The sequence below is a fragment of the Giraffa tippelskirchi genome, chromosome 11, assembly GCF_054371585.1.
Source record: "Giraffa tippelskirchi isolate mGirTip1 chromosome 11, T2T-mGirTip1v1.2.pri, whole genome shotgun sequence".
Classification (NCBI taxonomy): domain Eukaryota; kingdom Metazoa; phylum Chordata; class Mammalia; order Artiodactyla; family Giraffidae; genus Giraffa; species Giraffa tippelskirchi.
Window position 1 is genome coordinate 18,552,440 of NC_137285.1, and position 14,479 is coordinate 18,566,918.

Here is a 14,479-nt window from a genome sequence, read left to right on the forward strand (position 1 = left end):
ACAAAGGTGAGGTTTCCTACAACCGACAATCCCTTTGCCAGGCACCAGGCCCGACACCAGGGCTGCAAAGAAGAGGTGACGGCAGAGACAGGTTCCTATAACTGGGCCTGGTTCACTGGAGGGAAGGCAGGGGTGAAAGAGAAAGCACAGCCAAAGAGGAAGAGACAGTCCTGGGACACTGCTGGTGTGCCAAGTTTTAGGTGACACCGTTCTCTAAACCCAGAGTCCCTACAGACAACCTCTCTTAAATCGTGACAGAATGTAACAGGTCATGGACCCTCACTCCAGAAAAATGCACACACACTCACGCACACAGATAATAATCTGTATTTAATTTCAGGGGAGCGTTCAAATTCCCTGAAATCCATTCCAATGTTCTGGGTACAGGTCACAAAAACACAAGCCATGAAACTTTAAAACTCCTGCACAGAAAAGAAAAAGACAGTCAACAGAGCGAAAAGGCAACCTACGAATGGGAGAAGATATTTACAAACCTTGCATCTGATCAGGGGTTAATATCCAGACTATCTGAAGAACTCCTACAACTCAAGGACAGAAATACAATCTAATTTTAAAATAGGCAACGGACTTCAACAGGTATTTGTACAAAGAAGGTCTACAAATGACCAACAATCACATGATAGCATGCTTAACATCAGAAATCATCAGATAAATGTGAATCAAAACCACAATGAAGTAGCATCTCGCACTCATTAGGAATGCCCACTATCATAAAAAAGAAGACAGCAAGTGTTGTGGAAAATAAGAAGGATATGGAGAAACTGGAACCCTTGTGCACTTCTGGTGGGCAGGTGAAATGGAGCAACTGCTGTGGGAAACAGTATGGAGATTCCTCAAAAAATTAAAAACAGAACTAACAGATGATCCAGCAATGGTACTTCTGAGTATATATCCAGAGGAATTCAAAGCAGGATCTCAAAGGGATACTGGCATGCTCATGATCGCTGCAGCATTATTCACAATAGCCAAGAGGTGGGGGCACTTAAACGCCCATCAACACATGAACAGAAAGAGCAAATGCAGCATATCCATACAGTGGAATATCAGTCATCCTTTACAAAGAAAACCCTGGCAAGGATGCGCCTCAAGACCATTAATGCTAAGTGAAATAGACAGCCCCTGCCTGATTCAACTTCTAAGAGATGTAAGAATTAGTCACAATTAGAAACAGAAAGTAGAAAGGTGGTTGTCAGGGGCTGGGGTCGGGGGTGGGGGTGGGGGTGCTGTTCAATGGATATAGAGTTTCCATTTGACAAGATAAAAAAGTTCCACAGATCAGTTTGCCTTAAAAAAAGCACATTGGTAATATCACTGACAGGTACATTTAAAAATGGTCACAGAAGTTCTTGACCACAATTAAAAATAGAGACAGAAAATACAAGCAGTACATGTAGGAAGGAGAAGAGGAAGGTGCCCCAGGATTGAAGAAGCAGTGGCCCGGGAGGACGGCTCCCTCGATGCCAGGCTGGGCCTGCCATGGGCTCACCTGGGCCGGAGGCCTTGATTCTCCCGCTGAGCCTGCTGTCCCTGGGGAGCAGTGAGATCAGCACTCCCACCCTGGGGCTGGGGGCACAGTGCCCTAAGGAAGGCAGAGTGTGTGAGTGTGTGCAGGGCGGATGCACGGCAGAGCTGGGACCCCGCCGAGTGGCCAGAGTCGGTGCCCACCACCCTGTCCAGGGGCGAAGCAGGAGGCCAGGTCTGGAGGAGCTGGCCAGGCTCTCCAGCAGCCCACTCCTGGACCCCATAAATCAGTCCTCTTTCTCTGGGACGGCACCCTCAGGAGGGGCACTGACCTTCCACCCAGACCTCTGACTTTGAAGGCAGGACAGGAAGGAAGGGAGGGCCCACAACCATCATGAACTGGACCATAAATGTTGGCAACGGGGTCACAGACAGGACAGGCTGCCCCGACATCTTTAATGGCTGAGACTTCAAAGTACTGGGTCATCGAGGGAAGGAAGAAGTTATAAGACCATCGGACTATGAAGGAAAAGGAGGCCGAGCACATGCTAGAACCGTCCCGGGGTCCTGCAGCCAGCTATCTGGAAACAGCACTAATGCCCCCCTCTCCTTCCAGAAGGGAGCACCCCTCTGGGATTTCTCCTGTAGCCACACTGTCTTTCAGCGGAAGCACTGCAGAAACCTGCAGAGACCAGCCCCACGCGGAGGAGGTGGGGCCTGGATTCCGGGGCGCCAGTCCAGAGGAAGGAAGGGTGAGTCGGGGTCGAGGGAGCAGCGTGGCCCGGGGTGCACTCACCGCGATGCACTGCCGCATGATGCAGCTCTGCTTCATCCGCCCGGGGCCCCCGAACTTCTTCATGTCCTTGCAGAAGTGGCACTCGCCGCACTCCGTCCGCAGGCAGGCCTCGCACTTGCGGCATCGCGTCCGGCGCCGGCGAGCTCCCGCCGTGGTCCGGTTGGCAGCCAACTTCACCGCGGAGGCCGAGCTCAGCTTCCCCTTGGGCCGACCTACCGCCCGGTTCTGCGGGAGAAGACACGTGAGACTTGGTGAGACGGGGGTTTAGGCGGTCAAGTGTGCCCCACCCCCCAAGACATACTGAAGTCCCGACACCGCGACCTCAGAATGTGATCTTATTTGGAAATAGGGTCTTTATAGAGGAAATCACTAAAATGAGGTCCTTGGGGGGACGCTGCTCCAGTGGGACTGGCGTCCTTGTGAAAGGGGGACCGTGGACACAGGCAGAGACATCGTATGTGAAGACGCGGAGAGACGACTGGAGGGCTGTCGCCGTCTCCAAGCCAAGAAATGTCGAGAAAGCCAGCGGACGCCAGAAGCTCGAAGAGGTAAGGAAGGGTCCTCGCCTAGAACCTTCAGAGAAAGCAGGGCCCTTGCGACACCTTGACTTCCAACTTACAGGCTCCAGAGGGGATCCGTTGTTTGATGCTTCATTATAGCAGGCCCAGAAAACTGCCGGGGACATCCCCTGCTTCTGAGGGCAGCTCAAGAGCCTCTCGTGGCCCCCACACCTCAGGCCAGGCTCCTCAGGCTACCTGTGTCTCTGTGGGGAGGCCACACAACCCGCCTCTGTTCCCTCTGCCAGGAACACCGCCCCCTCCGCACACCACTTGGCTAAGGCCAGCTCGGGCTGCAGGGCCCAGTTTACACACCGCCTTCTCCTGGCCGCCCTCCCTGACCGCCTGGTCTGGGCCCCGTCACAGCGTAACTGCCCGTCCTCCCGTGGGAGTCTTCTCTTGGAGACAAGAGCTCAGGAGGCAGTTACAGAGGGTGTCTTGTCACCACTGTCCCTCAACAAGGTGGCTGACACCTAGCATGTGCTCAATAAACCAGACCCCAGGAGAAGGAGACCAGAACCCTAAGGAACTGATTTCTGAGACCTTCTTCACATGGGCTCCAAATCCTATCAGAGAAACACAGCTGAACAGAAAGTGCTGCTAAATGCTGAACAGGGCATGAGCCAGCCACACGTCCTGCTCTGAGACCCTTACGAACTGGCCACCAGCCCCAGAGCCTCTTGCAAACCATGATCAGAGGCCAGCTGCTGGGACACTGTCCACCCGCGATCGGATCTGGGAAGGACCTGGGTGGCAGGGAGAGGTTTGTCCTGCCTGGGGCAGCTTTGTTTGCTGGAAAATGGTTCATCCCTCCGTCAGGAAGACACACTCTCTTTCCAAAACTATCTGATCTAATTGGCATCGAATGCTTCAAGCCCTTCTTAGCCGGCTTCAGTCCATCTCGGCCTTTCCATTTTAGTTGCTTGCCAAACTGGGATCCCTCAGCAAAACCCTGCCCCACGCCAGCTCCCAGGCACAGAAGTGTGGTTACGATGTACCACAGTGCAGAGAAGGTCTTCCTTCCAGGGACCCCCCACCAATACACACTTACAGCGCCCCCCCCAAACTACAGGGGCTGCTGAGAAACTTACAACCACATCAGCAAGGAAAACAGTCCACGTTTCTCTGAGAATCACCCCTCGCTCCCACCATCTTCTCTGAATCTTGATCCCTCTCAACTTGCTCTCAACTCCAGAGGAAAGGAGACTAGGCTCCGCTGGTCCCTGTGTCCTCACCACCCCTTGCCCTGACCCTGCCACTCCCACTAAACCATGCCAGTGTCACTGGGTAGGGTAAGGGGCTGCCCCAATGCAAGTTACTCCTTCTGGAAGCTGTGGAGGGCCTCCTCACACACCACACACAGCCCAGGGAGGTTGGGGGGCCCAAGCCATGCATGTGGGCAGTTCCACAGCCCTGCAGGCACCTTCAGAGGGATATGTCAGCCTATGCATCACCTGTCAACTCAGGTCAGGTCTTGCTGCCAGATGAGTAGTGGAAAAAATATCAGTTTTCAGAGTCTCTAGATTAGAGAATAGCACGTAAGGGACCGTGGACCTGAACACTAAGCAGCAAGCAGCCGTGACAGGGATGGTAAGCACAGTGCAGGTGGGGACTTGCCGGGGCCCTGTCGTCCCGCTCATCATTTCACATAGAGTATCATCTAATTTCCCAATAATAACCCCGTGGGAGAAGGGGAAACTGGAGCTAGAGGGTAAGTGACCTGCCCAAGGTCAGGGAGCCAGCAGAGGATGCGCGTACTCACCCTGCAAGCTGCGTGTAAACACTATAAGCCACAGTGATGTGCAGGACAAGTAGGACGAGCACCCCCAGATCCACGGGAACTGACCACAAGCCCTGGAAGGGGCCCACAGCTAGTGCCTCGATGCCCTGAGTAGAATGGACGCCGAAACGAGGTGCAGAGGAGGACATCAATTTCCAGAGAAATGGAGACCAGGAAGGTTTCTCCCTCTCTTTACAGCCCAGAAGACTCTCTGGTAAAAAACCTGAGTCCGGTTAGCAACTCACTCCTCAAATCCCTGAAACATGGGAGATTCAGAGCCACAAGTCAGGTACAGAGAGGAGAGCACACGGTCCAGCCCCACAGACAAAACCAAGGCCAAGGGCTCACATGCTGACCCTGGAGCAGTAGAGTCTAAGGACTTGGCTTCTTTGATGAAGAGAAAAAATTCCAGGTGTCCAAAAGCTCATACCTGACTGTGAAATAAGCCCACTTTCCTTTGCTTCCCAAAGTTCATTTTCATCTGAAGAAGCACTTTCCCAGGCTATGGGAAAACCAAATCTGCCTAGATCTCGATGGCAGCTGAGACATCCTGGAAAATGACAAGAGTCAACGGCGGACAATGCCTCAAAGGAAGAGGTGTAAGGATGGCTGCTTCCAGAGACCTTGATTCAGGCCCTCTCTGCTGGGCCACCAGACAACCAGAGAAGCTGCTGCTGCTGCCGCCTGCAGCTTTGTGGGCCAGCGGAAGTCAACTGAGCAACACCTGAAATGCAGGAGCCTCATAAAGACCACTGAGAAAATCAACAGGTAAGATCAGAAGGTCTCTATTAGGGAAGGTGACACTTCTGTCCTAACCTCTTTTGGGTGACACATAAACGATCCCAAAGTTATTTTAGTCCCAAACTTTGGTGTCCGACTCTTTGTGACCTTGTGGACTATAGCCCGCCAGGCTCTTCTGTCTATAGGATTACCCAGGCAAGAACACTGGAGTGGGTTGCCATTCCCTTTTCCCGGGATCTTCTCTGTATCTTTCTCTGGATCTCCCCACCCAGGGATTGAACCCGGGTCTCCTGCATTGCAGTCAGATTCTTTACCACCTGAGCCACCAAGGAAGCCCAAACCAATACTGCATTCTACTCTATCCTACCTGTACCTCAATTCGAATAACCCAGGATGCTCCTTTGTTAATTTCAGCCTGAAGTGTTCTCAGCAAAAGGGAATGATAGCAACCACTGACTTTCACATACAAACCAGCCTCCCAAACCCCAAGGTTTGTTGATTTTATCAGCCCAGGACTCATAGTCTCAGCTCCATCTGGTTAAGAAAATTGAACCCACACAAATCTTAAGTATTCTAACACATTTTCCCCATCAGCATCTCATAAGTATCATCTTTAAAAGGAACGTTACTGATAAGAAAGTTTTAAATAATGAAATTTTTAAAAACGAATACTACAAACATTAAATGAGTGCCTCCTATCAGATCCTATTCTCCAGAATATTCATAGGCAGAACCTTCAATCCCTCATCTCTAAAATACTGGGATTAACATTATTTGGATTAACCTGAATTAATGAAAAGACATTCCATGTTCATGGACTGAAAGACAACACTGTTAAGATGGCAGTACTCCCTAAAGTGGTCTACAGATTCAGTGCAACCCCTATGAAAAATCACAGCTGGTTCATCTGTAGAAACTGAAAAGCTAAAATTCTAAAATTCACGTGGAGGGACTTTCTTGGTGGTCCAGCGGTTAGCACTCCACACTTCCAGTGCAGGCGGCAGGCTGGATCCCAGATTGATTGGAGAGCTAAGATCCCACAAGCTACACTTCATGGCCAAAATTTAAAAAAAAAAAAAAAAAAGAAATTCATGTAGAAATGCAAGGAACCTGAAAGACCAAAACAATCTTGAAAATGAAGAGCAAAGTTGGAAGACATACACTTTGTGATTTCAAAAGTTACTACGAAACTACAGTAACCAAAACAGTGTAGTACTGGCACAAGGACAGACATACAGATCACTGCACTAGAATTGAAAATTCAGAAATAAAGACCCATAAATACAATATTTATACCAACTGATTTTTGACACATGTGTCAAGACAATTCAGTGGGGAAAAGAACAGTCTTTCCAACAAATGGTGTGGGGATAAATGGATATCCACATGCAAAAGGATGACGCTGGACCCTTACATCACACTACATACAAAAATTAACCCCAAAATGGACAGAATACCTTAATGTAAGAGCTAAAACCATAAAACTCTTAGAAGAAAAAATAAGGATAAATCTTCATGACCTTGAGGGAGGCAATGAGTTTTTGAATATGACACCAAAAGCACAGGTGACAAAAGAAGATAAAACTTGGACTTCAAAACTTTAAACTTATGTGCTTAAAAGGGCACCATCAGGGATTTTCCAGGTGGTCCAGTGGCTAAGATTCCACGCTCCCAATGCAGGGTTCTGGGGTTCGATCCCTGGTCAGGGAACTAGATCCCACATGCTACAACTAAGACCTGGTGCAGTCAAAAAAAAAAAGGCACTATCAAGTAAGAAGTACACAGAGTGGGAGAAATTATTTGCAAAGTATACATCTCTTAAGGGGCTAGTATCCAGAAGGTATAAAACAGCAACAACAGAAAGACAAATATCTCAGCATTTCCCTGGTGGACCAATGGTTAGGACTCTGTGCTCCCAACACAGGGGGAGCTGAGTTTGATTCCTGGTCAGGGACCTAGATACTCCATGTTGCAACTAAAAGCCCAAGTGCCACAACTAAATATCCCAGACACAGCAATGAAGGTCCTGCATGCTGCAACTAAGACCCAGCGCAACCAAAAAAAAAAAAAAGACAAATATCTCAATTTTAAAAGGGGCAAAGGATTTAAGCAGATATTTCTCCAAAAAGAGATATAAGAAATAGACAATAAGTGCATGAAAAAATGTCTCCAAACTAGGCCAATCAAGCATGTGATCTGTGCCAGAGACTCATTCATTAACCCCCTCACACATCCACCCACCTACCCCCTCAACTGTCTTCTGGTTGTGAATTATATACAGACTCAATACTGGGACTACAAACCTGAATAAGGTGTGTTTGTTCCCTACTCTCAAAGGCGCTACAGTCTAGAGGGAAAAAGATATGTTACTATAAATGCACTGCAACACAATGATGATAAAATCAAAAGCTAACATTTACTGAAGTAACACTCTTTTTCAGTATTTGTATTGATAATCTATGAGGGAGGAATTATTATTATCTTTCCAGGTGGTTCAGTGGTAAAGAATCCACCTCCCAATGCAGAAGATGTAGGAGATGCAGGCTGGACCCTGGGGTCTGGGAGATCCCCTAGAGGAGGAAATGGCAACCTACTCAAGTATTCTCGCCTAGAAAATTCCATAGAAGAGCCTGGCGGGCCCCAGTCAATGGGGTTGCAAAGAGTTGGACATGACTGAGTGTGTGTGCGCGCGCGCGCACACACACACACACACCCATTCAGAAATAAGGAAACTGAGGCACAGTGCGGTTAAGTGATCTCCTTAATGTCATACTGCCCATAAATGAGAAGCCAAGATACCCAGGCAGGGGCTCTAAAGCCTGGACCCTGGCATGCTGACCCAGATGTGCCTCATCTCACAAGGAAGAGAGGCTGAGACAAGTGTCACACACAGTGGCTGTGACTAAAGTGAATTTTAGAGAGAAGATAGGCTGCTGCAGGCCAGGAGGAGGGGTGGGGTTCAGGAGTGAATATTCTAGGCAGAAGGAAGAGTAAGATAGAGAGAAGAAGACAGATGACTTGTACAAGGAATAGCTTGATATGGCTGCTGGAAAACAGCCCTGAGGTGGCAGGAGCCTAAAGCTGCAGGGCCCCATAGACCACATTACAGTGTTCTGTGGAAGAGCAGTTAAAGGACTTTGCATGCAGGAACAACACGATTGTATTCTGGCCACACTGTGGGGAGTGAATTTTTTGGGTGATGGGCAAGATTAAAGACAGGGATATGAGTTGAGGATGCTACAGTAGACAAGTCGAGGGTTGTGAAGGCTGGTGTAGAAGCCACAGAAGGAATGCCAGGGAGGGAATGATTCAGGGGTGTTTGAGAAGCAGACCCGGTTTAGAAGATCCAGCAAGCTGGCTGCGGGTGAGGCTTACAAGCAGGACGAGTCCTGGAAGACTCTGAGGTTTCAGGCTTGAGCAACAGGAGAGAGGAGAGAGCACGAATCCGCTGTGGACACATGGAATCCGAGGAACCCATGAGACATCCAAGGAAAGTGGCCAGTAGCAAGCAGCCAGGAGGGACTGGAGCTGAGGCACACGGATGGGAATCAGCATCGCGTGGTGCTGAACTACTTAAGTCCACAGGGTTGTTCAGGGAGAATGGACAGCGTGACCACAGGGTCCTGAGCAGTACCTTCAAGAGAGAAAACATCCAAGGGCCGGATGACAAAAGAGTGCCCTACTGAGGAATGGCCAGAAGGGCAGGAAAAGCAGCAGGAGTTTGTGGCATTGCAGATGGAAGCCAGAGAAGAGTTTCAAGGAGGGAGCAGGCCAGAGTTTCAACTGTCAAGAGGAGTCAGTCAGAAGAACAGTAAACGCGGCTGTGTCTGTTTTTATGATTTGGTGTTCCCCACCAAACTGCCCCTAAGAGCAGCCCACTGACACCTGGCCCCAAGAAGGGTAGCCAGAGCCCCCAAACAGCAGGGAAGTCTTTGTCATGCTAACGTTACCTTCAGTTGTATAACAGATTTTTTCCAACAACATGTCTGTTCCCAAATCTTCAAGCATAATGGATATCCCAGGAAAGGCTGGTTTTAAGCTGCGCTGTAGGCCCCTTAACACACACCTGCAGACTCCAGGGAGGGCGTGGGTTTGTTTATATACCAAGAGTAAGGAGCAAGAGAATAAAAACACAGGAGCTACCACAAACCCAGGGGAGGGGCGGGCCTCTGGAGAATCTGAGGAAAGCTGAGAACCTTTATCTCAGAAAAATGCACATACACACAAGGTCATAAAACTTTTGTATGTAATTTGGGGAAGGTTCAGGGACCCATATGAAAATGTCACTCTTAGTATTAACAGTTACAGCGAATAATGCAGTGGTTACAGCCATATAAATTCCTGAGATCTTCTTCATCATAATTTCCTAAACTTTTTTTTTTGGCTGTGCCATGGAGCATGTAGGATCTTAGTTCCCCAACCAGGGATGGAACCCGTGTTCTCTGAAGTGAAAGCACAGAGTCCTAACCACTGGACCACCAGGCAAGTTCCCCTAATTAGTCTTTTTAACAAACAAGCAGTAACCATTTTTAGTTAAAAAGAAAAAAAAAAGGAATTTTACTCTTCAGCAGTTTAAAAAAAAAAAAACACAAGATGGGATTCTCCTTACTAATAGCCCTCAAACTAAAAATCAGAGCTGAAAAGAATCTTCCCAGCACATTCTGCACTGGAGAAGCAAAGAAGTCCATGGGAGAAGGCCCAACTAAGGGTCTCTCCCATTGCACGGGCCCAACACTGGGAGCAGGGGAGACCCAGGATACTGTGGAAAGGTGCGGGGCAGAAGGCCAGCCCGTGGTACAGGCATAAGGAAGCCTGATGCCGCCCAGGACTGGACAGCACCCTCCAGTGGGGACCAAGGAAGTGTACAGACTATTAAGGTAGAGCAGGCAAAATCCTGATCAAGTGTGAGGGGCCAGGCTCAGCTGCAGGGACAGACCAGGCAACAGAAGCTTCCTGACAGGGCCTCCACTGGGGCCCTTCGTGCAGCAGGTGGCCGAGCATACCTGCATGCCCACACTCCAAGACTTCTGCCCCTCCTTGAAGGAGACTTCAGAGGAGAGCGGGGTCTGCAGTCAGCGAGCTGCAGATTCCATCCAGAGACTCTGGCTCCCACGTGGAAGACACAGTTGCCTCAGAGGAAGCCGCTCTTCTCAGATCCAAGAAATCCTGGGGCTGAGGAAAGGGGTGGGGGTGGGAGGGCAAGCAGCAGGGAGCCATGGCCTGGAGGGTTGGCAAATGCAGGGTCTGTGGCTGACAGCCAACTTCTCTATTGGGACTCTGGGGAAAACCTTCTGGCCACTGGCCTGGCTTACAGGTCATCTCCCTCAGTGCTCCTGAGTGGTAGCATTATCTTAAAGCGAACACGGCAACCTGGAGAACTTCCATTACTAACAACTCCAGAAGTGCCACAGTCAGGCTGACTGATGTGAGCAGGAGGGGGGAAAAATCTGCCTACAGGGAGTATGGGTCCTCTCAGGAGTGGCAAAAAGTGAAAATGTGATTTAAGCCCAGAGACGTTTAGACATCCTGTCCCATGTGGTGTCTACCATAGGGTGTGGGCAAATTAAAAAACCAAAACAAAACAGGTAACAGGAACCTCACCCGACACACCAAAACACAGTCAATACTGAATGCAGGTGTCTTATGAGTGACCAGATGCAGGAAGGGTATGCTATTGGCAGGGATTAGGCAGACCTACACTGAACTGAAAATGTTCAAAGGAAGAGGTGAAGTATGAACTAAGCAGCAAGAACTGAGAACCTCACAGGCTGTGCTACCGCCCTGATGAAAGTTCCAAGGCAAAACCACTTGGGTTGTCTCTGAGCTCATCTGATCCAGAAGACAAGTGAGATTCAGGAACACCTCATAAGATACACGATGAGCCTAAAAAACGTCCAGCAAAACTGAGAAAATGCACTTTAACTTCGTCTCTGTTATGAAAAACCACTTAATAATATGTGTGTTACGATTTAAGTGCAGTATATATAGTACTTCCTCAACCAAGCCTGATAGAAGGAAAAAAAACGTTCCTACATCTCGGCCTCAACATTCCAAAACATCTTCATTCCACTGAGGAAATGCACCGGGATTATAAGTAAGCATCTTATTCACCTAGTCTCATGCCCACACGATAACTCAACCCGTCAATGCTTAATTCCTCAGACAAGTCTACCAAGCCGGTGCCCTATTTCAAATACCGTGCAGATTCTACTTCGTAAAACCTCAACTTTCTTCCCCTGCTTCCTAAACACGAATCTCCCCGGAGTAAATTCACGCCGTAAACACACCCAAGGCTTTCTTTTATACAGATTTCAATCCCCTGGTCCCAAGAGAGGTTGCTTTCCCTTCTAGATCCAACCGAGGCCAAATACTGCCATCTGGGGTCACGGCTTCCTCTCGCCGCTGCCGCCGCCGCGGAGCGGACTCGCTGGGTTCCGGATTCCCCGCGCCGGCCCGAGCCTCGTACCCCTTCCTGTCTCCGTCTGCCCACGGCGGGCGGCGGGCGCGCGGCGCCCAGACAAAAGCTCGGGCCGTCGGGCCCACGGGCCCCGGGCCGCCCACCCTCCGGGCCGCGGGCGTCCTCCAGCCCAGAGGCCGAGGGTCCCGGTGCAACTTTGCAAACAGAAAGGAAGGAGGCGCCGTCGCCCGCAGGTCCGGGTGCGCCCGGGGCGGCCGGCACGCGCGTGGGCCGCGGGCGAGGGCGCGAGGGGAGGGCGAGGCGCGCTCGGCCGCCCGCGCCGGCGCCCGCAACTTGCCCGCGGGCCATGGCCCGCGCCCCTCAGGGCCCGCCCGACGGCGAGGCCCACATTGTCCCCGCGGCACGGCCGGCCACCCTCACGCACGGACGCTCGCACACGCCCCCTGCCCCGGCCAGCTGCGGGGCCCGCGGCGCCCGGGCGGCCGCCGGCCTGCCGCGCTCCTCCACGCCCCGCTCGGGCCCGGCCCTGGCAGCTCCGCCGGCGGCGACTGCAAAACTTTCTCCTCATCGTGGCGGCGGCGGCGTCGCGGCCGCCCGGGGCGCGTCAGTCGGTCGGTCGGGAGGTCGAACGGGCGGGTGGCGGGTCCCTCCCTCAACCCCACCCCGGGCCACCGACCTGGTCCGGCTCCGATTCATAGTCGTCGTCCTCGGCGCTCACGGACATGGCCATGGCTCATGGTGGGCCCAGGCTCGCGCGCGCTGACATGGCTGGAGCGGCGCCGCCGCCGCCGCCGCCCGCCCGGAGCAGGCTCGGCTCGCCCTGGCTCGGGCTCGGGCTCGGGCTCGGGCTCCCGCTGCCGCGAGGAGGGAGCCGCGCCGCGCGCTTCGCACGCCCGCGCGGGAGGGGGCGGAGAGGGGCCGGCGCGGGGAGGGCCGGGGCGCTCATGCATATGCATGAGGCGAGCCAGGAAGGGGCTGGCCCCCCGGGCCGGCGGGCCAATGGCGCGGCCCCGGCGTTCGGGCCGCACACAAAGGGAGCCCGGCCTGCGGTGACACGGGGGCGGTCCCGCCGAGGGCGGCCCCTCGCGGCCGGAGCTGGGGGACTGGGGCTGCGTGGGGGCGTGCCCCGCGCCCCGCCCGGCCCGCGCGCCGCGGGATGCACATGGGTGGCTGCAAGCCGCGCGTCTCTAACAGGAAATGCACGCCCGACCTGGGGTGGGGTCTTTTGTGTGGTCCTGCGGGGTGTCTTACAGGAGCCCCGGGGTGCATGGGCCGCGGGGAACGGCCCTGTACGCGACACCAGGGACGGGTCCCTGTGCCCCCGGCAGCGGGCACACGGACTCTCGCGTTTGCACAAGCTCTGAGACCACGACCCGATATGCCTGCGAACCCGGGAGTCTCGTACCCTCTTCGGGCCCGCTGGCCTGGGTACGGTCTAGGGAGCCAGTTCTGCAAGACGCCTGCAGTTCGGTTAGGCTGGTTCCCTGACGTTGCCCTCAGGTTTGCCTTTCCAGGTGGCGAGAGAGTCAGCGTAAAATGCGGCGTGGTGGTACAGGCGGGAGCTGTACTGACTTGGGCGGTTGCCAGACAGAACACCATGAATGTACTCTGCCCTGAGGTGGGCGCCCTACTGTCTTCGACAGGACCCCACCCACATCCCGCCCTTTCGTGAGGTGCCCAAGGGTCGCTCTCGGAAGGCGTGAGGGCTCTTGCAGCACCTGAAACTGGCCCAGAAGGTGTGGGTTTCTAAATTCTTAAACTGGAAACATTCCTAACGCTTACTCCTAAAGCAGCCCACTCATGTAGAAAACTGTTACTGGAAATCCAGATTGAGATTGATTTTAAAAAGAAAAAAGTCTAGGGGGCACTTAGGCCAGTGGTCCTTACTCTGAAGGAAGAGCTCAGTGACCATTAGCTAGAGTGAGCAATTCTGTTATAAGCATCAAAACCACAGCTAAACTCAAGCTAAGGACCAGACTGACTCAGCTAGGGAGCTGGCATACTCATCATCTAATTAGGAATGTCCAAGGTGACACTAAACATGTATACATGCATCAGTTTCTTCATCTGTAAAGTGGGAGGGTTTGCCCAACCAAGGAATCTGAGGCTTTCCTAAGAAAAAGCTCATTAGCTGTGAAACCTGGTGGCCAATTCTGCAGTGTCGTCCAACTGTTATTCATGCCCAGGCCATGGGCCATGAAATCCACTCTGAGAACAGAAGGGACCCACAGGCAGGTCATGCCCTGGGGTTTCAAGGAAGGCAAAATGAGTGATGGACGTAAAACTCAGGAGGTTTCTATCAAGGAGTCGGCCGGAGTGAATAAACAGGGATGTCAGTTTTACTGAATGGATTTTAAAGTCTGATATTTATACAACCACTGACACTTATGGGGGGAAAAAAATCCCAGCCAACTTGCTCTTTACTGAAACAGATGTTTTCTGAATTACCTTTCTCCCTTCTTAGGTTTTTCACAATTCACTCCAGGTTAACAACAAAAACTTGTCGTTTTGAAAAGAATACTCCCTCCTCCATCTCAATCCATCCCCCAAAGTCTCAGCCTTTATAAAACTACCTTGTCTGGATTAAAGTCTCTATCTGATATAGTCCATGAACTCTCAGGGGCCACTCAAGCTAGTAGGAAGTCCCTTAAAGAAAGGGGAGGGGCTGGAAAAAAAAAGCCAATCATGCTTTCACTTCACTCAAA

The 14,479-nt window shown here is 51.8% G+C and overlaps 1 protein-coding gene across 13 annotated transcripts in view; it reads right to left on the minus strand.

The window, feature by feature from the left end:
* KDM2B (lysine demethylase 2B) overlaps positions 1-14,479 on the minus strand; it is a 118,605-nt gene that overhangs the window by 13,993 nt on the left and 90,133 nt on the right. For 12 of the 13 annotated variants that reach the window (XM_081540068.1, XM_081540062.1, XM_081540058.1 and 9 more), the window contains one exon: positions 2,279-2,503. In XM_081540068.1, coding sequence (XP_081396194.1) covers positions 2,279-2,503 — 225 coding nt within the window. Of the gene's footprint in view, positions 1-2,278; positions 2,504-12,450; positions 12,662-14,479 lie in introns of those variants that run through there. The other variant, XM_081540071.1, reaches the window with a different exon arrangement.